General features: G+C 38.3%; 1 protein-coding gene across 2 annotated transcripts in view; it reads right to left on the reverse strand.

Moving 5' to 3' along the window:
• Positions 1 to 1,382: 1,382 nt before the first annotated feature.
• Positions 1,383 to 25,436, reverse strand: part of PAWR (pro-apoptotic WT1 regulator) — a 95,082-nt gene continuing 71,028 nt past the window's right edge. For both annotated transcript variants that reach the window (XM_075855022.1, XM_075855021.1), the window contains exons 4-7: positions 15,649 to 15,677; positions 7,030 to 7,165; positions 6,837 to 6,941; positions 1,383 to 3,219 (exon numbers count right to left, since the gene is read on the reverse strand). In XM_075855022.1, the coding sequence (XP_075711137.1) occupies positions 3,133 to 3,219; positions 6,837 to 6,941; positions 7,030 to 7,165; positions 15,649 to 15,677 (357 nt within the window). In that variant the 3' untranslated portion in view covers positions 1,383 to 3,132. The remainder of the gene's footprint in view (positions 3,220 to 6,836; positions 6,942 to 7,029; positions 7,166 to 15,648; positions 15,678 to 25,436) is intronic.

Raw genomic sequence — 25,436 nt, forward strand, 5'->3', positions numbered from 1 at the left:
AAGACATGATCATTTGTCAACACTGAGCAGTGTGGTGCAGAACACACAACTAAGTAAAGTACTTATCCTTATTGTATAACACAATGTTTTTGCTAACACAGCAGCAAGCTGCAGATGTATGTGGTCATTTTGGGAACAATCATCTTAACACTTAAGCTGAGATACAGGGAAAAGGAACAGTAAATATATGTTTGGCCATAAAATGTACCAGTATATATGGAATTTGCAGATTATGTGGTCAAAGTATAAGAAGCGCACACCATATTTCCTAAACCTCAATTTTGGCATTTGGTCTTAGAAATGACTAAATATTTACTAGTTCCATGTTTCATTATAGACAAGAAGCTCGTTCTTTCCAATATTCAATTACAATGTTTCCTAATGAAATCCCAATGACAAGTTTGATTTTTTTTCCCCCGCTTGTAAGGAAATTAGAATATTGGTTCTTGCTCAAACCATTACACATAAATCATATATTACTTCAATAATAATTAATCGAAAGGGGATTTTCATCTTGAGCCACTTCCTCCCAAACGACTGAAGGCAAGTTATCGGGTGTCCCTTAGATACTTCCAGACCCAAGTATATCTATACCAGCATAAGGAGTATTGTAATGCAAATGTATTTGTTTTATTTATACTTTGCTATATTCCATATGCACTCACGTCTTGATGGAGATCAGATAGCTTTCCTTCAGCTGTGTCGGTGAATGACGCACAAGGTGAATATACCTTTTACTACCTCCAGGATTTTACAGAAGTGGTTTCTAATTGCCTGTTCAGAGAAAGTCAAGTATCTGCTCAATGTATGAAGGCCAATTGTAGCTTCTAGTGTAGTATAGTGCAGTTCCATATATCGAATTGCAACAAGGATGTGTATTTACCTTTTTTATTACACTGTAGAATCAATATAATTGCATGTAGAACAAGAAACATTAGAGGATAAAAAACAGGCAACAATGTACAGAATACATTTTAATAGGGTTATATTCTCTGGAATACCCCATTACATCTTTATGCACCCTGTAAAATGGTGTTTCAGAGTAGAGATTACATTGTCAGGCTGGGTTTGTGAGAACAATATAGAAAGCTGAACGTTTCAGTAGAGTTGCACCTGGCCGATGATTCATTCATCTGGATAATAGACATTTCCCAGGACCATAAACCACATTCCACTAATCCAAGAGAAATAATACGCTTACAGACTTTGCATTTATCTAAATCTGTGCTTTGTGCCACCCAAATACAAAGACTACACAGAATTTTAAATATCAATAAAGTCAGGAATCATTTTAAATTATATATATATATATATATATATATATATACATATATATATACATATACACACACACATATATATATATATATATTCTACATATTTGTTTTACATAATTGCAATGTTCTTATAACACTTTATAAACAAATACCGAGCAATTTCTGCCAAATTACTGTGTACTACAGAACATCAACCGGAAAAATTATATTAGATAAAGATCTATTCTACCAGTGGTATCATTTTAGACAATAATGAATAGCAAAAACTAAAACATGTAAAATAACAGGGAAATACATGTTTTAACATGAAAACATATGTTACAAGGCACATTTACAAGCTGCAGCCATGTTCTTTGATGTTTGGCTATTAGGCTTGTAGCGAGGGACAAATACACTGGACTTATCATCTCAGGTAAATTTACAAAGTCGAAGAAACAAATCACAAAGTTAGGATCTACCTATACACAAAGTACTGCTACCTACAGTTTCATAAGAAAGTCTAATGTCTATGTTTAGGTATGTTGAGCTGAGCTTTCTAATATACTACTTGCATCTCAAGGACCACACATTAGGGAGGTCTAGTGTTGGTGTACACAAACATATTATAACAGCAAGTCTATGGACGCGATGTCTACACAGACCTCATTACATGTAGTGTGCCCACAGAGTGTTGTATGGATGGTGTGAGGCTATAGGACAAGACGACAGTAAAAAGTACAATAGAAACGTTCAGAAATGTATGTGCTAGAAAATTGTAAAAAAAAAAAAAAAGATTCATAGAACTACTTTAGGTATATTATATTGTCCACAAAATATTACCCTGTAAACATCTACTGTGTGAGTTAATATGGTCAAACTGGAATGGACTATATCCTCCTAGGCATATTAGGCATGTTAATTACAGCATTTTTAGATATTTTATTGTTATTGCAATATAAACGTGAGACCCAAAGGCATTGAACCGGTACAGGTAAACAATTCTGACTTCATGGTGAGCATCAATTACTCAATGTGTATATATATATATATATATATATATATATATATATATATATATATATATATATATATATATATACACACACACATATATACACACACACGCACACAGTACCAACGCTGTAGCAGAATTTTGCTTTCAGGTAGCGTTACATGGGGAGAGGACAATAAACAGACAAGTATTCTGTACACTATATATAGGACATTGTATTTAAGCGTCAATCGCTGCCCCATCTATGATTGCTGTATTAACAGAATGTGGATGGTTTTGAAGAATATGAGAAAATAAATGAAATAGATTTAACATGTAAAGATTCCGAATCTCCAGACATGAGACATTCCTTTCTAGTGACTGGGTTTACATTCCTCTTCATTCACCCTTTGTCCTCGGGGAATTTCTCTATGGGTGGGGCTATTCAGAGTGGCCATTATACTTTTCTTAGGTACACTTGTCTTACATGCATTTAACAAGATATACATATTTCGTGAGTTGTCACTCCTATCATAAAATGGGAAAGATTATGTGTCCAGATAAAAAAAAAAAATGAACTGCACAGGATTATTAAACTTTAACGGTCGCCAAATAATAATTTCCCTGACCGTGCAAAATCATTTTCGTCCCAAAGATCTATAAACCCTCAAAATTCGGTGCAATCTGTTACCTCTCACAACAGTCTGTAAATAATAAATATACAATTTTAGTATTTTATAAAATTTAGAAAATCATTGGGTACACCCCTTCATCGAAGAGGTTGCCTTAAGATCCCCTTAACTAAATTTCGCCCACGACGCTACCCCCTCACATCTCAAGAAAAATCAGTAGTGTTGTTTCGACAGCAAATTGCCAAACTGTCTTCTATCTTGTCAGCTGGCCAACCACTTTCAGAAGGGTCTTATTTTCTTGCTTTAGCTGTTTATTTTCTTCTTCTATATCATCCAAATCCTTAAGAAAAAGAAGCATTCAGTAAAATAACATTCATTTGGAGAAACGGTTTTGGAAAAGGCAGTCTACTAAAATACATAACTCACATTATTTAAGAAGAAGAAATATTAAAAAGTGAGGGATAAAAGGATAATAGAAAAGCATTATAAAGCAAACACTGAGGGCTTTACAGTTAATGCCATACAAAATACTCCGCAGACTACAAGCATAACTAATATTCCTTCATGTCTTGTAGTGAGAAATTCACAATGCTTGAACTGATATTTTTTTTTGCAACAAAAGCATGAACGAATGTATTGTGTGTGTCTATTACAGGTCCTCTCTTTTTGGATGCTTTGATCTGGTCATTAGACTTTGACATTGCATCACTCCTCTTTGTTGTGAATAACATATTCTGACTAATTGTTAGTGTCAAAAGCAGTGATAGAATAGAATGCATGCCATTTTGAGGGAGCCTTCTCACTCATTGATCGATTTGTTGAAAACCCTATATTGATCCTATCTTTAGGGTTTTAGATTTTAGAACCTAACTGTACCACCATTGCAGGACAGTGCTGTGTTTATCTGCACACACATCTTCATACAGCATTTACTGTACACACTGAAAAGCATGTTCTAAGGACATTCATACAGTGTACGGTAAGGGCATACATGTGTAACACATATATATATATATATATATATATATATAGAGAGAGAGAGAGTAAAAAAAAAAACAATCAACACTCAGGGTCTAAGTTGTAAATGACAAAGAACTATTACCTACCCATTAATAAGAGAAGGATGATACTGTTACGACAGCACATAGCAGCGGAGAATACTGGAAATGCAATTAATACTGTAGCATATATGAAGATGATAGCAGCCACACAACAACAACTAAAAATAAATGGCTGGCAAAAATCAGGACTGCATAAAAGGATTTGGGAACCAAACCAAAAACATATCCCTTTCTAGGGCACAGATTACTAATAGAAAAAAATGGTAGGGTTGAAAGTAAGGAGGGGAAAGTTATAATCCCCATCCTATTATGCTCATTACTTTGTAATCCCCTATCTACTTTTATGGTGTTAGCTTAAATTGGGTAAAACTCGTCCAGGCTTGGGGTCAGATTTCCGATGTACCGGTGTCTTTCTGTGCAGCATTCTCAGTAAGGGCTGTATTTTGTAAAGGCACCAAGGGCTGGTGCCTAGGACAGCAGAATTTATAGGCCAGCACTATAAACATGAGTGCTTTTTATTTTATTTTTTAAAGCAGCTGTTGCCACCTCCTACAGATACAGTTCTCCTTGCAGTTATCAGCGCGTGACCCATACATTACATGTCACAGCCAATCAACCAATGAGTAGCTGTGTAGTTGTGACATGCACTGCTTTACCTATCCATACAGAGACTTATGTGAGTGCATTCTTGACACGAAGGAGAAACCTATCTGCACGTAAGCTGCCTTTACAACTCTTGGCGCCCCCTTCCCATGATGCCTGCTACCCACACTGCTTCTTTGCACTTCTCTTTTAGGACAGAGCTTAGTGGCAATTGTGTGTGTGTGTGTGTGTGTGTGTGTGTGTGTGTGTGTGTGTGTGTGTGTATGTAAGTATGTATTGCGTGTGTATGCATGTCTATTTAACTTTATGTAGTGAGTGTGCACAAAGTATCACATGTCTTCAGTATAAATACGCCTGATCTGAAAGGCCCCTAAGTCTACAACACCACTAAGCAAGTAACATGAAGACTAAGGAGCTGTCCAAAGAGGTTAGAGATAAAGCTGTGGAGAAGTATAGATCAGGGTTGGGTTATAAAGAAAAACATCACAAACTTTGAACATCCCCTGGAGCACCATTAAATCCATTATAAGAAAATGGAAAGAATATATCATGGCTACAATCCTGACAAGAGGAGGCTGTCCACCAAAACTCACCGACTGGGCAAGGAGGGAAATAATCAGAGATTTAACAAAGACACCAACGACAACACTGAAGAAGCTCCAAAGATCCACAGCAGAGATGGAAGTTTCTGTCTATAGGAGCACTATAAGCCATACACTCCACAGAGTAGGTCTTTTTGGAAGAGTGGCCAGAAAAAAAGCCACTGCTTAAAGAAAAACATAAGAAACACGTTTTGAGTTCGCCAAGCAGCATGTGGCAGACTTCCCAAACACACGGTAAAAGATGCTCTGGTCAGAGGAGACTGAAATTGAATTTTTGATCCATCATAGGAAACGCTATGTGTGGCGCACACCCAACACTTCACATCACCCCAGGAAAACAATTTCTACAGAGAAGCATGGTGGTGGCAGCATCATACTGTGGGGATGCTTGTCATCTACAGGCAGTAGAAAACTAGTCTGGATTAAAGGAAAGATGGATGGCAGTAAAAACAGGGCAATTTTTGAGGGAAATCTGTTTCAGTCTGCCAGAGATTTGAGACTAGGACGGAGGTTCACCTTCCAGCAGGACAATAACCCTAAACATACTGCTAAAGATACAGTGGAGTAGTTTAAGGGAACACATTTAAATGTCTGAATGGTCGAGTCAGAGCCCATACCTCAATTCAACTGAGAATCTGTGGCATGACTTGAAGACTACTGTATACCAACGCAACCCATCTAACTTGAAGGAGTTGGAGCAGTTTTGCCTAAAAGAATGGGCAAAAATACCAGTGTCTAGATGTGATGAGCTAATAGAGAGAGGCCCCAAGAGATTTGTATCTGTAATTGCTGCAAAAGGTGACTCCACAAAGTATTTGTTTTTCAGGGTGTGAATACTTATGCACATTAAAATTCTCTGTTTTTTGTCTTAATTTTTGTTTTCTGTCTCAGTAAGAAATATTTTGCAACTTCAAAAGAGGTAGGCATGTTGTGTAAATCAAATGGTACAAACCCACAAAAATTCATTTTAATTCAAGGTTGTCCACATCAAGAATCGCTCTGCCCCGGGACTCTGGCCTGGGGAAGCTCCTGACATCACAGTCCATATATGGACAGTGATGTTAGGAGGTTCCACAGGGCTGGAGTCCCCAGGCAGAGTAATTCTTGATGCTTCCTCTGCCCAGGGACTCCGGTAGAGGACTGCGACATCAGTAGTTTCTCCAGGTTTGGCATCCCTGGTCAGGGTGTTTCTTGATGTTTCCTCTGCCCTATGACACCAGCCCTAGGGAAGCTCCTGACATCACTGTCAATATATGGACAATGACTTAGGGAACTTTCCCAGGGCATACAGTGACATACGTTGCGGCCTTCTGGCGTATACCTCCAACGGAAGGCCAAAACGAGATGTGAACTGGGCTAAGAAGAACATTAGCTGAAATTGTTAAACAATGTCTGGTAAAACCTAAAAGAAGTTAGGATGAAATTATTTTTTTTTTTATACATACACGCCCACGCGCCCACACACACACACACACACACACACACACACACACACACACACACACACACACACACACACACACACACACACACACACACACACACACACACACACACACACACACACACACACAGTGTGGTATACTGGGGCACTAGGGACTTTATTACCACTACTGGAATTTTTCTATAAAATAACAAATAACTTTTATAAGAAGTAGTATATAGTATTCATTATTAACCAATATACTTACTCTGTTTAGTAGGTCAATTTCCTCCCTCATTTTCAGAGTAATCTCTTCTTTGTCTTGCATCATCTTCACTAATCTTAGTTTTTCTTGCCTCTCTTTTGCTAGCTCCTGTGAAACATACATAACAGGTATGTTCATTTTCTTTTACACTTCAATGATTTGGTTAGTGGGCGGCTGGGGTGAAACGATGTCTTACCTTTTCCAGCTCCTCAATCTTTTTTTCTAAGGAACTTCCCTGGCTAGAAGTTGCGTCCGTGCTGAAGCGACTACTCGTTGTCCTGTCACTTCGAGTGTGGTGATTTACAACGTCATCATCGGGGGCATTATTTACACTGTACAATGTACAACAAAATAGTAAGAAATTATATTCAAGAAAATAGGTTTTAATGCAAAACAATACATTGCATGCTCCATACAGACTAATACCTATACATATTAATAGCATATATAGGTTTACAGGCATTAATAGGTTTACATGCAATGAAAAAAGATTATTTTTCTTCTTTTTACATTCAGTATTATTTGACATTTATATATGGATTTAGATTTTACATGCCTGTTTTTTTAACCAATTTGACACCAACTAGTGGTGTGAATATTGATATTGTATTATTTAGACATTACCATTTAGTTACGATTTAACACATATTGGGTGTATGGCTTAAACAAATTAATGGGATAAATCGGCTGTGTGACATGGCTGCATTAAAATCAATGCACTTCTATGGGGCTATTCAAACTGCAGTTTTTTGTTTTTGTTTAAACGAACCGCGTGAACAGCCTGTGAAAAATAGAACATGTCTATGAGGGATCTGTGAACTCGGGTCCCACATGGGTGCAAATTGGCAGTGAAAACCGCACAATTTTTGAAAGGTAAGTCCTACCCCTTATTACTATGATAACTCACAACTCCAAAAGGAGAACCCCAGATTATAATCTCAGGACAATACTGTGTGGATGCCAAGATAAAGTCGTCGTCCCCCCAAAACTGTTCCAATCATTATTGGTCACAGCAGATGACTCCCACACTGCAAACTGGTGATGCCCTCTGTAATACCAGCATAGCAATAACATTCATATGAAATGACCCATATTATTGCACCCTCACAGAGAATCACATATAAGTATATGGAAGCAAAATGGCAACATCCATGGAATAATTTCAACCAACAGAGAAATTACTCCTATTGACAGCCAATAAGAAAAATAACCAGACCATTCAAATGTGAAGCTAACACAGTTACCAAACAAATGTGCTAGTGTCTACATTCTGAGGTCAGAACTGGAGAAGTCTGTCAGATATAAGAAATCTAAGGTTGATCACTTCTATGAGGACATGTGCGGCTTTCAGGAATAGTGGCAGAAATCTAGTACTATCCCAGTGAACCATGGACACTAGTCTGACATGAGATTGGAGAGTAAGACATGATGAGAAAAAGGCCTCTCCTTTACCATTTCTCCTAGAAATGTATTAATATATTGACAACTGTGTATTACTATTCCCTTGTCCCTACAGTCTCACAGTTAGCACTGATTGGACAGTGATTGACTATGTAGGGACAATCCCCCGACTAGTAACACTCAGTTGTCAATTTAGTTATAAATTTCTATGAGGAATAACAGAGGAATGTCACAACGTAGAATTCTAAGAAAATATGTTCCAGAATTGTTGTTAAATGGGGAATACAAGTATTTACTAAAATAGACATGTCATGTGACCGGTCCTCATTAAAGGGAATGCTTAATCAGAAAAATTACATTATTTCTATCAGGTTGTTATTATTATAAAGGCCATTCTAGTGTGATGGAAAACTGTTCAGAACACATGCTGCAAAAACTGCATTCAGATGTATATTTCTACAATTTATTTAAACGTGTCTGCCGCATCTGAACATACCCTATTTCCTGTACCCTGGTACAAATTCTAGTTTACAGTTGTGTTGGCAACATTGTCTATACATCAATTGCCAATTAAAGGCAGATTGATTAAATTCCTTGTATAACATTACCATAAAAATTATATGATTCAAATTTTGCAAGCACAATTATTGGTAGAAAAAAGGTTTTAAATTTAAATTTATTTTTTTATTCAGTTTCTTGTTTAATATTTTGCAAATTCTATTCAAAATTCAGTGCCATCCTCAAATAAAACCGTATTATTCTCGGACAACTCTTTAAACAACTAGATTAAATATTGTTTTATATTTATTGGCATTGATTCTCTGTATCCAACATACCACACATGGGTAACTTATCAGAGAATTCGATGTATCCCTAATTTCACTATGTAAATAAATGGGTTAATATGATTACTTACAGTACGAACAATAAACATTCTGTACTGCTTAAAGCAATTGTAACCCAAACAGAAGTAATGATTGCAAGAGTTCTATTGTTAATGTACCTAGGCCAACTGGCAAAATAGATTGTCTTAACGTGACCTGTAGACAGGTTTTCCAAAACATCAGTCAGAACAACATTTATTCTACAAATCAGATGAGTGATCATGATTGGGGAGACGCTGTTTAACCGTTGGCTTGTGCCGAGTAAAAATAAGACAGCTGTGCCAAGGAAAACAGTTAGAAAGCCATACTGGACAATTACTATTATCTGGGACACTGTGTATTATCTTATCCCATTAAGCCTGCAACATTTTATTTTTAGAAGTACTATGAGACCAAACAGGCTGTAAAACTATCTGGTTTGGGAAAAAAAACAGATTAGTAATATTTCCCACAAATATATTTTGGTTTAGTATGCAAAGCGGACACGTAGTCTTAGCATTTGCAATGACTAAAGAGAAAAAAATGATTGTTTTCTAGGTCTTAAAGGCTATTTAAATGATTTTTTCAAAAAAAATTTGTATAATAATAAAAATGTCTATCAGTGTGTTTGGGGCAACTTTCTAATTACGATTTCTGAAAAATTATTTGTACTTTTTGATATACAGCTGCTTTGTATTATGTATACAGAGCAGCTGTATCTAGCACTGAGACCTGAATCCGTCAGGTCAGCGGGACTGACGGGTTCCGTGTCAGCAGGTCCTGCGTGTCAGAGACCTGTTATCCATCACATCTAAGATATGAACTTAGATGTAATTGGTAAAAGCTCGATCCTGCGTGTCAGAGATGCAGAGGACCTGCTTTAACTGAACCTGTCAGTCCGCGCCAGGTCTCAGCGCTAGATGCAGCTGCTCTATATACACAGGATACAAAGCAGCTGTATCTCAAAAAGTAAAAATTATTTCTAATAAAAAGTATTTTGAAAGTTGCACCAAGCACACGGATACACCTTTTTTTAATATATTATATAATAACGATTTCAAAGGTGTACACAGCCTTCAAACGAACCATACAGGCCAGATTATAGGCAGCTGAAAAATCTGACCATTTTCTGGTGACTGTCAGTGTCTTTTCGTGACATGAATGATGCTGAAGACCGACATCTGTGGAAAAGTTGATCTGCCGAGTTGCATTTTTGGTATTTTGTAGTGTGCAGTCCTTCGAAAGTTGTTCTTGCCAATTGTCAGATTTGGATCCCCATCAATAGAAGCCCAGATCAAACCACAGATAAAGTCCATCGATCGTCAATTTGTCATTTTAACGGAAATCACTGTATGGCTAGCATTATACAGGATTCCACAAGTCTTTTAGGACATTTCGTTCTTTCTGTATATTTTTAGTGCATTTCACAGTGTAATCTAAATATAGTGGTAATTAACTTTGCAGGAACATATTTGACAGTTAGTCCCTGTTCAGACTAAGTTTTCTGCAAGCAGAAAAAAATCTGCCTCATAACTCCTTCAAGAATTTTGAGGCAGATTTTGAACTGCTTGCACGGTTTTCGCTGCGTTTTTCACTCGCGGCCTTTGTAGCGAATGCAAGGACTGCGGCTGAAAAACCGCTTAGAAACTCGCGCCGCAGGTTTTTTCTCCCTCCCATTGATTCAACGGGAGGTCAGAGACGGACACCGTGGCAAGAAAGTACATGATTCTTTTTTTTTTTTTTTTCTTCGTGAGTGGCTAACAGCTGCCCAGGTTGAAAAATTCCTCAGCCTCTCATTGAAATCAATGGGGGGCGATTTCGGACATTTTTTTGGCACAGATTCCGACCCGGTATCCACATCAAAATCATCACCAAAAAATCTAAGCTGTTGGTTCAGGTCTGTGGACTGTAGACAAACCACAATCTACATGCGGCCAGCCGCTATACCTATACGCCGATATTCTGAAGCAGAGTCACTACTTGCAGTAAGTGCTTGCTGAAGGTCAAAACTTGACCGAAACGTCGCACATGCACATTGACAACAACATTTAAAAGATTTAAGAATTTCACTCCAATTTGGTGTGCCGAGTACTTTTTTGCAAATATTGTCGAATTGGGTCCCTACTCGTGCACCCACCATCACCTAGTGCTGTCCGAACCTCTGAAAACATGTAGACAAACGACAGACTTTTTCCATGGGCAACCAGCAAAAATATTGAAAGCAGCTATGTATGGCAGTACATAACAAGTGCAGCAAAATATTAACAAAAGCCCTTTTATACAGGCTAAAGATTGGGCAAATGAGTGTTCATATGAACGCTAGTTGCGATCATTGACCTGTGTAAACAAAATAAAGATGAATGGGCAAATGCTTGTTCATCGGCTGATTGTATTGTTTATGCAGCATTAAATATCGTTTTCAACAGCACATCTCCCTGTGTAAACAGGCAGATGTGCTGCTGACATTGCTCATCTCCATACATTACTGATCATAAATCCTTATGAAAGGAGCAAACGAGCGCCGATCAACAAGATGTGTCGTTGAATGTCGCTCGTTTTCACGGCTTATATCGAGCCATGTAATAGGACCTTTACTCAACCTTTCGTATAGATTTAAACTGCAAAACGCCCAGGTTGGAAATCCTTATCTGCTATCAAGCATGGCAAAGTGGCACCTATCCATAAGACAAAGAGCTTTCCTTCTGAAGCACATTATATAATGGTCAGCTGAAAAATCATTGGCTACAAGCAAAGCATATTAAAAACGGTCTATTATACAGAGGATACAAGACTTCTCTCGTGCCTCCCCTCTCTTTTGAAACTTCCTCTCTTATTACATCTGACACACCAAAAACTTTCTGTAAACTCACCTCTTTCAACAAGCGTCCAACCTAGGCCTGAGCCAGAGTGGGACATAAAATCAGCCCTGGCATTTTAAAACACAAAGGCTCACCTACTGTCCATGCAATATGTTTTGCGCTACTGAGATATTCCATAAATTATTAAATCCCACTCAACTGTTAAATGGGAGCAGCATGTGATGGACTGAATGTATACAGCGGTCATACAGGAACGGTGCCTGATACTCTGTTATAAAATGTTTGAGCAGCACATCATATTCTTTAGAGTGGTGCTATATAGTGTACACAGTACAGTACACAGTATTTGGGGGCATACAGTAATGGGTGTAAATTGGCCAGAAGCAGACACAATATTGGTGGTAGCAGCAGGATGGCCGTGTTAAAGGATTTGAGGGTTTGTGTTGCTATCAAGATGATGATAAAATTCCAGTCATTGACACAAGGCCTGAATCTAACACCTGGATTTATGAGCCACTACATGGACACACATCACATCCCCCATCAGACTGACTCCAGATGCCTTAACTCCTAAGTCATCACCTCTATAACCTCTGTTTTATTGCCCCGGCTTATCTTAATGATGTATCACCTCATGTACTAATTGTCTTTGTGTAACATCTAAATGTTGTGCTTTTTTCGAAGTCATTCATTTGTAAACTGCCTGAAGAAGGAGCCTGTGTGCTCTGAAAGCCACATATAGAACTTTTATGGTTAGCCAATAAAGGTATCATACCTTCTATACTTTTGTCTTTTTTGACACAAAGGTATTTAACATTGCATGTTGCTATAGAAGATAGGGATGGGCTTCAGAAGTGAGAGATCACATATGTCTAGGCAGCAAACTTTGCAGCCATCAGAAGAAGTCATCATTATGGTTTGGGCCGAATGGAGAAAATGGGGAAAGCGGGTATAGTAATATTTGGTCATGATCTGGTGCTATTATTCAGTCACTGTATGGTGGTATTGTTTGTCATGAAATGGTAGTATTATTCTGTTTTCACTAAATGGTGATATTTGGTCATGAAATTGTGATATTAATTGCTCACTGTATGGTAGTATTATTTAGTCACTGTTTGGCAGTATTATTGGTCCTGAAATGGTGGTATTAATCGTTCACTGTATAGTTGTATTATTTAGTCACTATTTGTTAGTATTATTGGTCATGACAAGGTGGTATTATTTATTTCTCAGTGTATGTTGGTAGTATTCAGTTACTATATGGTAGTATTAATCCGTCCCTATGTGATGGTAATCTGTTGTTCTTGTATAGTGGTATTATTCAGTCACTGTGTATAGTATTAAATAGTCTTATATGTAGACTAGTGTCTGTGACAAGCCAATTACAAACATTTATGGATACAAATTCCCCAATACGGAACAGGACTTTGGAGAAATAAAATCCTACTCTATTGAACATCAAGACTCACCCAGCCTTGTTCACCACTACTCTTCTAGGATCAAAACGCCAAAACTAAAGCACATTTTGTATGTGACAGCAAAAGTGGCAGTGCCTAGGGCAGCATGAGCTAGAAAACACAGCCCTAAAAAACATTAACAACCACCTATGGAACAATACCTTCACACACTACAAAACAAACATAAAAAAAAGTAGCCTGTCTGCTAATGAAAAACATATCTTGGCAGGCAACTCTACTGCAATAAATGTGAGGTCTCCAAACATTAACAGGAATTTAGGATACTTCATTTGACCATATTTAGGATTGTTCATTTCTTTTTTGGTATTTAAAAAATATGTTAAATGTAGGCAGAATTATGTGCCAAAACATGCAGATATTTCCGTGAATTTTAGAAATAGAAGAAACAGTGAAACAGTAATAGGAAGAGTGTGGGATTCCAATGTAGGCATAATGTAACCTGCACATAACAATACTCTGGGTTTTCTTTACATAAGCCATGCTAGGATGTGACTGGACTGATAACAAAACAAATGCTAATGAATCCTCCATACTATTCTAACCAGACAAGATGGCTTAATTTGCTTGCATGGCTACATTTCCTCTTAGAATGTTTTTGGGAATTTTTTACATTTTGGATAATATAAATGAATTTTAAGTACAAACAAACAATGTGTATACTGAGTCAAACTCCAATAAAACAACATTTCCAGGAATGAAGAAGTCTTATCGGAGTTATTTATTGTACTTGCCAGGACATAACTGATTGTTGCAATGTATCTCAGAAGTTTGCAGTTTGTAAATCAATATTAATGATGTTTCATAGAAACAAGAAAAAGGACTTTGAATGATGATCTTGTAGATATAAGAACTGCTTTCAAACATTACTACTATATTCTCCATTATCATGAATTAAAAGTAACAGATCCCTATCAATCTGCTTTAAGCTAAGGGATCTAGAGTTTATATACAACATTAATCGTACCTCCTGCAACGGACTACATGCCATGTTATACCATGCCCAAGGTGCTGACAATTTAATCTAAACTTTGTATGCATTGAAAAAGACCTTAAAACCTTGGAAGTTTATTGGGTAATAAAAAGACAATGTCCTATGTCCAAATTATACAATGGACTATTACTTTATTACAACCGCCAACTACTCTACAAAGACTGACAAAGCCCAAGGTGTTTATATGTAGATGACATGTGATTACTTCATTATATCCATAAGCTGTGGATTAAAGAAGGTACAATATACAGTTATAACCTCTATATAAGTATTTTATGGATGCTATACAATTTTGACCCTCTAGGAATAAAGAGGAAAGCTGAATTTAAAAAGATAAATTTCAACCCAATTTCACAGCAGAAAGAAATTCTATTGCTATATAATATCATGAAGGCAATTTAAATAATTCAATCTACTAGAACTGCTCTGACTTTCATAGGGTGCACCATTGCGGTTGCATCCATCATAGGCGGAGAATGAAGTTATACAATCGAGTACAAGGTGTTCAGCTCTAGCTTACTGAACCATTCCCACTTCCCTCTAATAAAAGATTAGACTATATTGATCGCTTAAAAATCTCATGGACGTTTTTTGTGATCACTCAGGCTTAAGTGATTTTATGAGCAGATCTAAAACGAATCGCTGCAGAACATTAGTCTGTACTCAACAAACAGCCAGTAACACGGAGCCCAAATACTTCCATGACAAAGCCTGTATACTCAGTGTTATTTACGAGGTAAAGTTGGACCGATAATGCAAAAGAGGAATACAGACCCCTCCTGGCTTTGGTTCAAACCACCACCACTTTATAATTTGTAGGCCCTATCCTCTTATAAGAGAGAATAGTAGTATAGTTTGCTCCCCTTACCCCATAAAAGAAAAGTGGACGTGGACAGAAAAAAACTATATACAGGTTCAGGGTGAAAAGCAATGAGCTAGGACCTGATTCTTACTCAGCCACATTGCAGCTACAAGCAGATATGTCTTTGGCACATATGCACATGTCCATCGACCCTGAAATATTTAGGAAAAACGGGAGGTGGTTGGATGTGATCATGGGTGTCTCATCCACCTATGCTCCTATAGTAGAAAAAAGTGTTAAAATCAGATATAATTTACAACTGGCTAAAGCAAAGAAGAGCTGTATGGTAAATTGTATTGTATAGGTTTTAGGACACTTGGGAGCTGTTATGTACATATATAGCACAATTTATTTCACATATTTCATAATGGATCATTTTACATGTTTTTCCTTATGCTTACCTCTTATATCTGTTTGGCACATTTCTTTCCTAAGAAAAGAACAAATAAATATAAATCAATGGTAAAATAATAAATAAGTGTTCATTCACAATGACTAAATGTTAAATATTTACCCATAAAACATCAATATATGAAAACAAGTACATGTGGATTTGAAGAAGAGCTGAAAAGCAGTTTTCTTTAGCCAAATCCAGATTTTCACATCAGCATAAAACAAGGAAATCTGACCGAGTATCCCACAACCCATCTAATGTACACCAAATGTACTGTAACTCTGGTTTATGTGACTTGCTGAATCATGTCTGCTTCAACCGCTGAAGTATCATGGAGCAAATTACACATTAAGATGCATCCAGAAGTACAACATCCAGCGTACATTCATTATTCTGATCAAATATGTAATGTTACTTGTAATACAGTATTCCGACAGCAGTAAAGCAAAGAAATCGGCGACTGTCACATTACATACATATATACGTACGTACGTACGTACGTACGTACGTACGTACGTACACCCACATATATATATATATATATACACACACATACATATATACACACACGCATACATACACATACATATATACACACACATGCATACACATACATATATACACACACACACACACACACACATACATACATATATACATACACACACACACACACACACATACATATATATATATATATATATATACATATATATATATATATATATACATATATATATATATATACACACACACACACACACACACATATATATATATATATATATACACACACACACACACACTACCGTTCAAAAGTTTAGGGTCACTTAGAAATTTCCTTATTTTTGCAAGAAAAGCACAGTTTTTTTCAATGAAGATAACATTAAATTAACCAGAAATACACTCTATACATTGTTAATGTGCTAAACGACTATTCTAGCTGCAAACGTCTGGTTTTTTAATGCAATATCTACATAGGTGTATAGAGGCCCATTTCCAGCAACCATCACTCCAGTGTTCTAATGGTACATTGTGTTTGCTAACTGTGTTAGAAGGCTAATGGATGATTAGAAAACACTTGAAAACCCTTGTGCAATTATGTTAGCACCGCTGTAAACCGTTTTGCTGTTTAGAGGAGCTATAAAACTGACCTTCCTTTGAGCTAGTTGAGAATCTGGAGCATTACATTTGTGGGTTCGATTAAACTCTCAAAATCGCTAGAAAGAGAAAGATTTCAAGTGAAACTCGACAGTCTATTCTTGTTCTTAGAAATGAAGGCTATTCCATGCGAGAAATTGCCAATAAACTGAAGATTTCCTACAGCGGTGTGTACTACTCCCTTCTGAGGACAGCACAAACAGGCTCTAACCAGAGTAGAAAGAGAAGTGGGAGGCCCCGCTGCACTACTGAGCAACAACACAAGTACATTAGAGTCTCTAGTTTGAGAAATAGACGCCTCACAGGTCCTCAACTGGCAGCTTCATTAAATAGTACCCGCAAAACGCCAGTGTCAACGTCTACAGTGAAGAGGCGACTCCGGGATGCTGGCCTTCGGGGCAGAGTGGCAAACAAAAAGCCATATCTGAGACTGGCTAATAAAAGGAAAATATTATGGGCAAAACCACACAGACATTGGACAGAGGAAGATTGGAAAAAAAAGTGTTATGGACAGACGAATCGAAGTTTAAGGTGTTTGGATCACACAGTAGAACATTTGTGAGACGCAGAACAACTGAAAAGATGCTGGAAGAGTGCCTGACGCCATCTGTCAAGCATGGTGGAGGTAATGTGATGGTCTGGGGTTGCTTTGGTGCTGGTAAAGTGGGAGATTTGTACAAGGTAAAAGGGATTTTGAATAAGGAAGGCTATCACTCCATTTTGCAACGCCATACCCGGTGGACAGCGCTTGATTGGAGCCAATTTCATCCTACAACAGGACAAATGACCCAAAGCACACCTCCAAATTATGCAAGAACTATTTAGGGAAGAAGCAGGCAGCTGATATTTTATCTGTAATGGAGTGGCCAGCGCAGTCACCAGATCTCAACCCCATAGAGCTGTTGTGGGAGCAGCTTGACCGTATGGTACGCAAGAAGTGGCCATCAAGCCAATCCAACTTGTGGGAGGGGCTTCTGGAAGCATGGGGTGAAATTTCTCCCTTTTACCTCAGCAAATTAACAGCTAGAATGCCAAAGGTCTGCAATGCTGTAATTGCTGCAAATGGAGCATTCTTTGATGAAAGCAAAGTTTGAAGGAGAAAATTATTATTTCAAATAAAAATCATTATTTCTAACCTTATCAATGTCTTGACTATATTTTCTAGTCATTTTGCAACTCATTTGATAAACATAAGTGTGAGTTTTCATGGAAAACACAAAATTGTCTGGGTGACCCCAAACTTTTGAACGGTAGTGTATATATACAGTGAAGGAAATAAGTATTTGATCCCTTGCCGATTTTGTACGTTTGCCCACTATCAAAGACATGAACAGTCTAGAATTTTTAGGCTAGGTTAATTTTACCAGTGAGAGATAGATTATATATAAAAAAAAAACAAAAAAAAAAAACAGAAAATCACATTGTCAAAATTATATATATTTATTTGCATTGTGCACAGAGAAATAAGTATTTGATCCCTTTGGCAAGCAAGACTTAATACTTGGTGGCAAAACCCTTGTTGGCAAGCACAGCAGTCAGACGTTTTTTGTAGTTGATGATGAGGTTTGCACACATGTTAGATGGAATTTTGGCCCACTCCTCTTTGCAGATCATCTGTAAATCATTAAGATTTCGAGGCTGTCGCTTGGCAACTCGGATCTTCAGCTCCCTCCATAACTTTTTCGATGGGATTAAGGTCTGGAGACTGGCTAGGCCACTCCATGACCTTAATGTGCTTCTTTTTGAGCCACTCCTTTGTTGCCTTGGCTGTATGTTTCGGGTCATTGTCGTGCTGGAAGACCCAGCCACGAGCCATTTTTAATGTCCTGGTGGAGGGAAGGAGGTTGTCACTGAGGATTTGACGGTACGTGGCTCCATCCATTCTTCAATTGATGTGGTGAAGTAGTCCTGTGCCCTTAGCAGAGAAACACCCCCAAAACATAATGTTTCCACCTCCATGCTTGACAGTGGGGACGGTGTTCTTTGGGTCATAGGCAGCATTTCTCTTCCTCCAAACACAGCGAGTTGAGTTAATGCCAAAGAGCTCAATTTTAATCTCATCTGACCACAGCACCTTCTCCCAAGCCCTCTCAGAATCATCCAGATGTTCATTTGCAAACTTCAGACGGGCCTGTACATGTGCCTTCTTGAGCAGGGGGACCTTGCGGGCACTGCAGGATTTTAATCCATTACGTCGTAATGTGTTACCATTGTTTTTCTTGGTGACTGTGGTCCCAGCTGCCTTGAGATCATTAACAAGTTCCCCCATGTAGTTTTCGGCTGAGCTCTCACCTTCCTCAGGATCAAGGATACCCCACGAGGTGAGATTTTGCATGGAGCCCCAGATCGATGTCGATTGACAGTCATTTTGTATGTCTTCCATTTTCTTACTATTGCACCAACAGTTGTCTCCTTCTCACCCAGCGTCTTACTTATGGTTTTGTAGCCCATTCCAGCCTTGTGCAGGTCTATGATCTTGTCCCTGACATCCTTAGAAAGCTCTTTGGTCTTGCCCATGTTGTAGAGGTTAGAGTCAGACTGATTAATTGAGTCTGTGGACAGGAGTCTTTTATACAGGTGACCATTTAAGACAGCTGTCTTTAATGCAGGCACCAAGTTGATTTGGAGCGTGTAACTGGTCTGGAGGAGGCTGAACTCTTAATGGTTGGTAGGGGATCAAATACTTATTTCTCTGTGCACAATGCAAATAAATATAATTTTGACTATGTGATTTTCTTTTTTTTTTTTTAATATAATCTCTCTCTCACTGGTAAAATTAACCTAGCCTAAAAATTCTAGACTGTTCATGTCTTTGACAGTGGGCAAACTTACAAAATCAGCAAGGGATCAAATACTTATTCCCTTCACTGTATAATATAATATAGTGTACGAGAAAAAACTATACACTCCAGAAAGGTCCATTAAGAATTCTATGGTTTTATTTGCCCATGTTTAAAGCCAAGTGACATTTCAGTTCCACCATGGAACTTTTTTCAAGTCATGTTGGAACTGAGTGCTGGAGTGCTGCAACCTTTTTTCTCATATTTTGAGCCTTGAATGGTTTGCACCCACCACTTTATGTGTATATGCGTGTGTATACCGTGTGATGTTTACCAATATCACACGGTAGCTTATGAGAGGCAGATGCCACTATATGGCATCCCTCACAGGCATTTGTTTAAAAAAATACGTCATAAAAAGGGTCATGAGGGTTCATAACGGATGCCATTTTACAGAATATAATTTTTTCCACTAAAAAAAACAGGGCCTAACATGTACAATATGTACATAGCCGCTCCCATTTATTTAAGAAGTGTTTTCAGAATTTGGGTTCTTCTGATATATCTGTGAGATTTTTCCGTTGTACACCTTTGGATACATGTATTTCAGTGTGCTTATTGGTTAGCGGAGTCAATCTGCACCGTGACCTGCCAAACAGAAGGTCCATGTGCTTTTTGGTTAGCGGAGTCAATCTGAACAGTGACCTGCCAAACAGAAGGTCCATGTGCTTCTTGGTTAGCGGAGTCAATCTGCACCGTGACCTGCCAAACAGAAGGTCCATAGTTTCTCAGTGCCCTTGTCCCTACTGTATCATGGGTTTGTTATTTTGTTAGGCTTCTGTAGCATTAATGGTCTGTATGCTAATACAATGCATTGAAAACAATTGAACTTCTTTTAAGTAGGTTATCTAAATAAACAGAAGAGCTCAGTTTGTGATATTCCACATGTGCCAAATACAATGTGAAATCTGGGGCTATTGAACCTATTGAGTTATATTACCTAAGTAACTTACTGTACGGCATTATATAGGAGAAAACTAAAACAACAACCTCTACTCTAATATAGCTGTAGCTACACGTCATTTTACACAGGAAAAACTTCAGCATATTATTTCACAGTCAGCATAATCAAACGGACAAAGAAAATTGAGAAAAATATTTTTAGATCTTCCAAGAAGCATCACAAAAGAAAATAATTCTAACATTTTACAACCATTAATTTTCTGTGAATAAGTCCTGCACTGTATTTGCATGGCTAAACTACAGAAATATGGGTCAAAGTGGTACTATGGGGCATATTTATTAATACGGGGGCACCAGTATTCATTTTCTATGCAGGATGCATTGTATTGACACACGTTGCATGGATGAATATGGCAAAGATACTGAGTGCCGACAGCTTTCCCTGTCCTACGACAGGGTCTCACTGCATGGGAACTGGTCACTAAAAAGCAATGGGATAAATGGTGGATTTCTCTAAACACAATTTTCTAACCTGATCCTAAGTTCATTGCATATAAAATAACCCTATTCCATAATACCAGACACTTTAAAATAATGCATCAGTCTGGCATATTTGTCTGTATATTGGATTTAGGATCCAGTGATCTGGGTATGTGTCATACAGTCTAAAATAAATAGCTAGTTTTGTTTTTAAATCCTTTGTCGCGATCTATATGTTATTCAATGGATCTTTTCAATGCGCTACATGTGCTTTGTATATGTTAAACAGTTTACGGATTACTACTAAACACTTAAAGTGTACCTATCATATCAGAAGTTGCATAAATGTCAGGGACCTCAGTGGTTGTCCCCCATAACTCTATTGATCGACGAGGTCACAGGGTTCTACTAAATGGTAAGCTCCTTAGGCTCTCATCCCCTTCTATTGGCTGTATTTTAAGCCCTAAAGATGGACCATGTACCGTCTTTGCATTCTTCATCTCATGCTTTAATGACGCAATGCTACGAGCTTGTCATAACTGAGCTACAAAAAGCTTTTTATTTTTAAAACAGAAAGACGCCGTGTCCTAGTTCTGGAAAGAATTTACAGTATAAAGTGGTTATTTTGAATACAATTTACACATCGGTAGAAATTAAAATTCTTTCATACTCCCAAAATAACCACCAAAATATAATCAGAATGCCTTTACAGAGTCTGCAATAGACTGTTTACATCCGTGTCAGTTTCTAAACAATATTTCTTCATTCTTGGGAGTTCAAGTGAATACAAAAGGTTAAGAAAAGCACAAGAACAATCTGTCTCTCTCTGCACTTATCACATATCTTTAAGAGTCCGTTGAAAAAAACAGAAAATGACGCAGGGAGGCAGAAAGTTGTATTTGTTGCACTTTTAAACCAGGTAAGGAATTAGCAGGCCATGAAGTATTATATATGTTACATTTGCTTCAAAAATCGATATAACAATACTGCACTTAAAGCATTGTGCTAGCTTCTGTAAGAGATCGCATTGTAGTGAAAAGAAAATGACATTATATAAAGCTGATCTGTCCGCTCAATATGCTGCCCTATATAAGGGAAGCATAATAAAGCTGCAGGTCCGTAATACCATTAGCCAAAATATAGGGCTGCACAATTAATCAAAGAAAACGGTTTGAACTGTACCTGCGTCCTCAGCTCCCTGCTCCACCATTAACTATGTAATGCCGGCCGTGAGCACAGAGGCGCGAGGCAGAGACGTCATGACGCCTGTCTGCGACGAGCCACACAGACCGAAAGAGTAGAGGGATCTCCTCCACTTGTCATGGGAACGGGGTTAGGTGAGTATTTATTTTAAAAAATATATATATTAGGCACTGTTGGGGCATTATACTGTGTGGGGGCAGCTTTAGGGGCATTAGACTGTGTGGGGGCAGCTTTAGGGGCATTAGACTGTGTGGGGGGCCGCTATTGGGGGAATTATACTGTGTGGGGCAGTTATGGGGGCTTTATACTCTGTGTGGAGGGCAGCTATGGCAGCATTATACTGTGTGGGAAGGCACTATAGAGGCATTATACCGAATAGGGTGCACTATGGGGCATTCTACAGTGTGGGGAGGAACTATATGGGCATTATTCTGTGTGGGGAGGCACTATAGGGGCATTATACAGTGTAGGGGCACTATGGGGTCTTATATTGTGCAGGGAGCACTATGGGGCAATATACTGTGTGGGGACAGTGTCAGGGGGTATATTATATACAATAGTATACAAGAGGTTCAGGGGATAAAAATTAATTCAATTGCGTAGCATGCAAATAAAGATCATGGTATGAAAAAAGGTGTGTGGTCTAAATAATCATTCAATAATCCTAACCGAGGTTATATGTTCAATTAATCGTAATTTTGATTTAGGTATAACCGCCCAGCCCTAGCAAAACAGCACAACATTTTTGTGCCATTTGGCCAATAAAAAAATAAATAAATTTAAAAAAATATAATAAATTTTTTTTTTAAAGAAAAATCGATGAATACAGTGGACTCCATTATGACTAGCTATGTAGTATAGTTCAGTTTATGGAAGATGTTCATAAATTACAAGCCAATTTAGACACACAGTGTTTGGGGATCCACTTGGCAAATGAGGTTTAATGTGGATAAATGTAAAGATATGCATCTGGTTACCAATAATCTGCATGTATCATATGTCCTAGGGGGAGCTACATTGGGGGGAGTCACTTGTTGAGAAGGATCTGGGTGTACTTGTAAATCATAAACTAAATAACAGCATGCAATGTCAGTCAGCTGCTTCAAAGGCCAGCAAGATATTGTCGTGTATTAAAAGAGGCATGGACTCGCGGGACAGGGATATAATATTACCACTTTACAAAGCATTAGTGCGGCCTCATCTAGAATATGCAGTTCAGTTCTGGGCTCCAGTTCATAGAAAGGATGTCCCTTTTAGTTGGAAAAAATACAAAGAGCAGCAACTAAACTAATAGGGGCATGGAGAACCTAAGTTATGAGGAAAAATTAAAAGAATTAAACCTATTTAGCCTTAACAAGATAAGACTAAGGGTGGACACAATTAACTTGTATAAATATATGAAAGGCTCATAAAAGAAATATAGTAAAAAAACCTGTTCCATGTAAAATCCCCTCAAAAGACAAGGGGGCACTCCCTCCGTCTGGAGAAAAAAAGGTTTAATCTCCAGAGGCAAAAAGCCTTCTTTACTGTGAGAACTGTGAATCTGAGGAATAGGAGGAGCTGGTCACAGCAGGAACAGTAGATGGCTTTAAAAAAGGCTTAGATAATTTCCTAGAATGAAAAAATATTAGCTCCTATGTTAATGTATAGAATTTTTGTTTCATCCCTTCCCTTTTTTCCATCCCTTGGTTGAACTTGATGGACATATGTCTTTTTTTTAACCGTACTAACTATGTGACTATGTAACTTGTCAGCTTTGCTGTATAGATGGGGATAGTATGAGCAGAGTCATCTCATAATTATTAGTGGGCATTGGATTTAATGACAGCTCTATTCTAATGCTAGAGGCATAAGTCAGGATAACAACATTAAGGGGAGTGGGACTGTACATCACTTTCTGGAGACTAAGGCCCCATGCACACGAACGTAAAGACACCCGTAATTACGGGCCGTAATTACGGCACGTTTTTACGGGCCCATGGACTTCTATTGGCCATGGGTACCTCCCCGTATGCTTACGGGAAGGTGCCCCCTGCCGTTGAAAAACATGGAACATGTCTTATTTCAGGCCGTAATTACGGCACGGGCAGGCCCATAGAAGTCTAGGGGGCTCTCGTAATTACGGGTGACGTGTGTGCACCCGTAATTACGGGAGCGTTGCTAGGCGACGTCAGTAAATAGTCACTGTCCAGGGTGCTGAAAGAGTTAAACGATCGGCAGTAACTCTTTCAGCACCCTGGACAGTGACTATCACAATATGGATCAACCTGTAAAAAAAGAAAGACGTTCATACTTACCCAGAACTCCCTGCTTCTTCCTCCAGTCCGGCCTCCTGGAATGACTTTTCAGCCCATGTGACCGCTGCAGCCAATCACAGGCTGCAGCGGTCACATGGACTGCCGCATCATCCAGGGAGGTGGATGTCAAGAGAGGGACGCGTCACAAAGGCAACGGCCGGGTAAGTATGAATTTCTTTTACTTTTACCTCGGAAAGGGCTGAACCTTCTCTCTATCCTGCACTGACAGAGAGAAGGGCTGCCGATTTACTGCAGTGTAATTTTGCAGCGAAAACATGCGCGTAAATACGGGTGGAATACTGGTGACACCGGACCCGTATTTACGGGCATGGGTCCGTAAATACAGGTGCAATACGGGTCGAATACGTGTGACCAAGGACCCGTATTTCCGCCAGTATTTACGGGAGGACAAAAATACGTTCGTGTGCATGAGGCCTAAAGGGCCACTTTCACATGGCAGTATTCTGATCAGCATTTTGTTTCCGTATTTGTAAGCCAAAACCAGGAGTGAGTCCATAACATGGAAGTGGTAAAAATCTTTTGATTATATTCTTCTCTATGTAGGTTCCACTCATGGTTTTGGACTAAAAACACTGATGCAAAATACTGACGACATTGTGTAAATGGCCTAAAAGTCTGACATTTTTGTGTCAATTGACTACCGTTCATGTCAGCTTCCACAAAGCACACAAAAACTCTGCTGCACTGTCGATGCAAACAATACAGGAAGGAAATGCGTGCATCCAATATACAGAGTAGACTGAACGTCCGGGTCCTATTACACAGCCCGATATGGGCCGGGAAAAACGAGTAACTATAAACGAGACAGCTCGTTGATCGGCGCTTGTTTGTTCCTTTCACAAGGCGCTATGATGAGTAATGTATGGGGACGAGTAATCGTTACTACTCAT

The sequence above is a fragment of the Rhinoderma darwinii genome, chromosome 3, assembly GCF_050947455.1.
Source record: "Rhinoderma darwinii isolate aRhiDar2 chromosome 3, aRhiDar2.hap1, whole genome shotgun sequence".
In the NCBI taxonomy this organism is placed as follows: domain Eukaryota; kingdom Metazoa; phylum Chordata; class Amphibia; order Anura; family Rhinodermatidae; genus Rhinoderma; species Rhinoderma darwinii.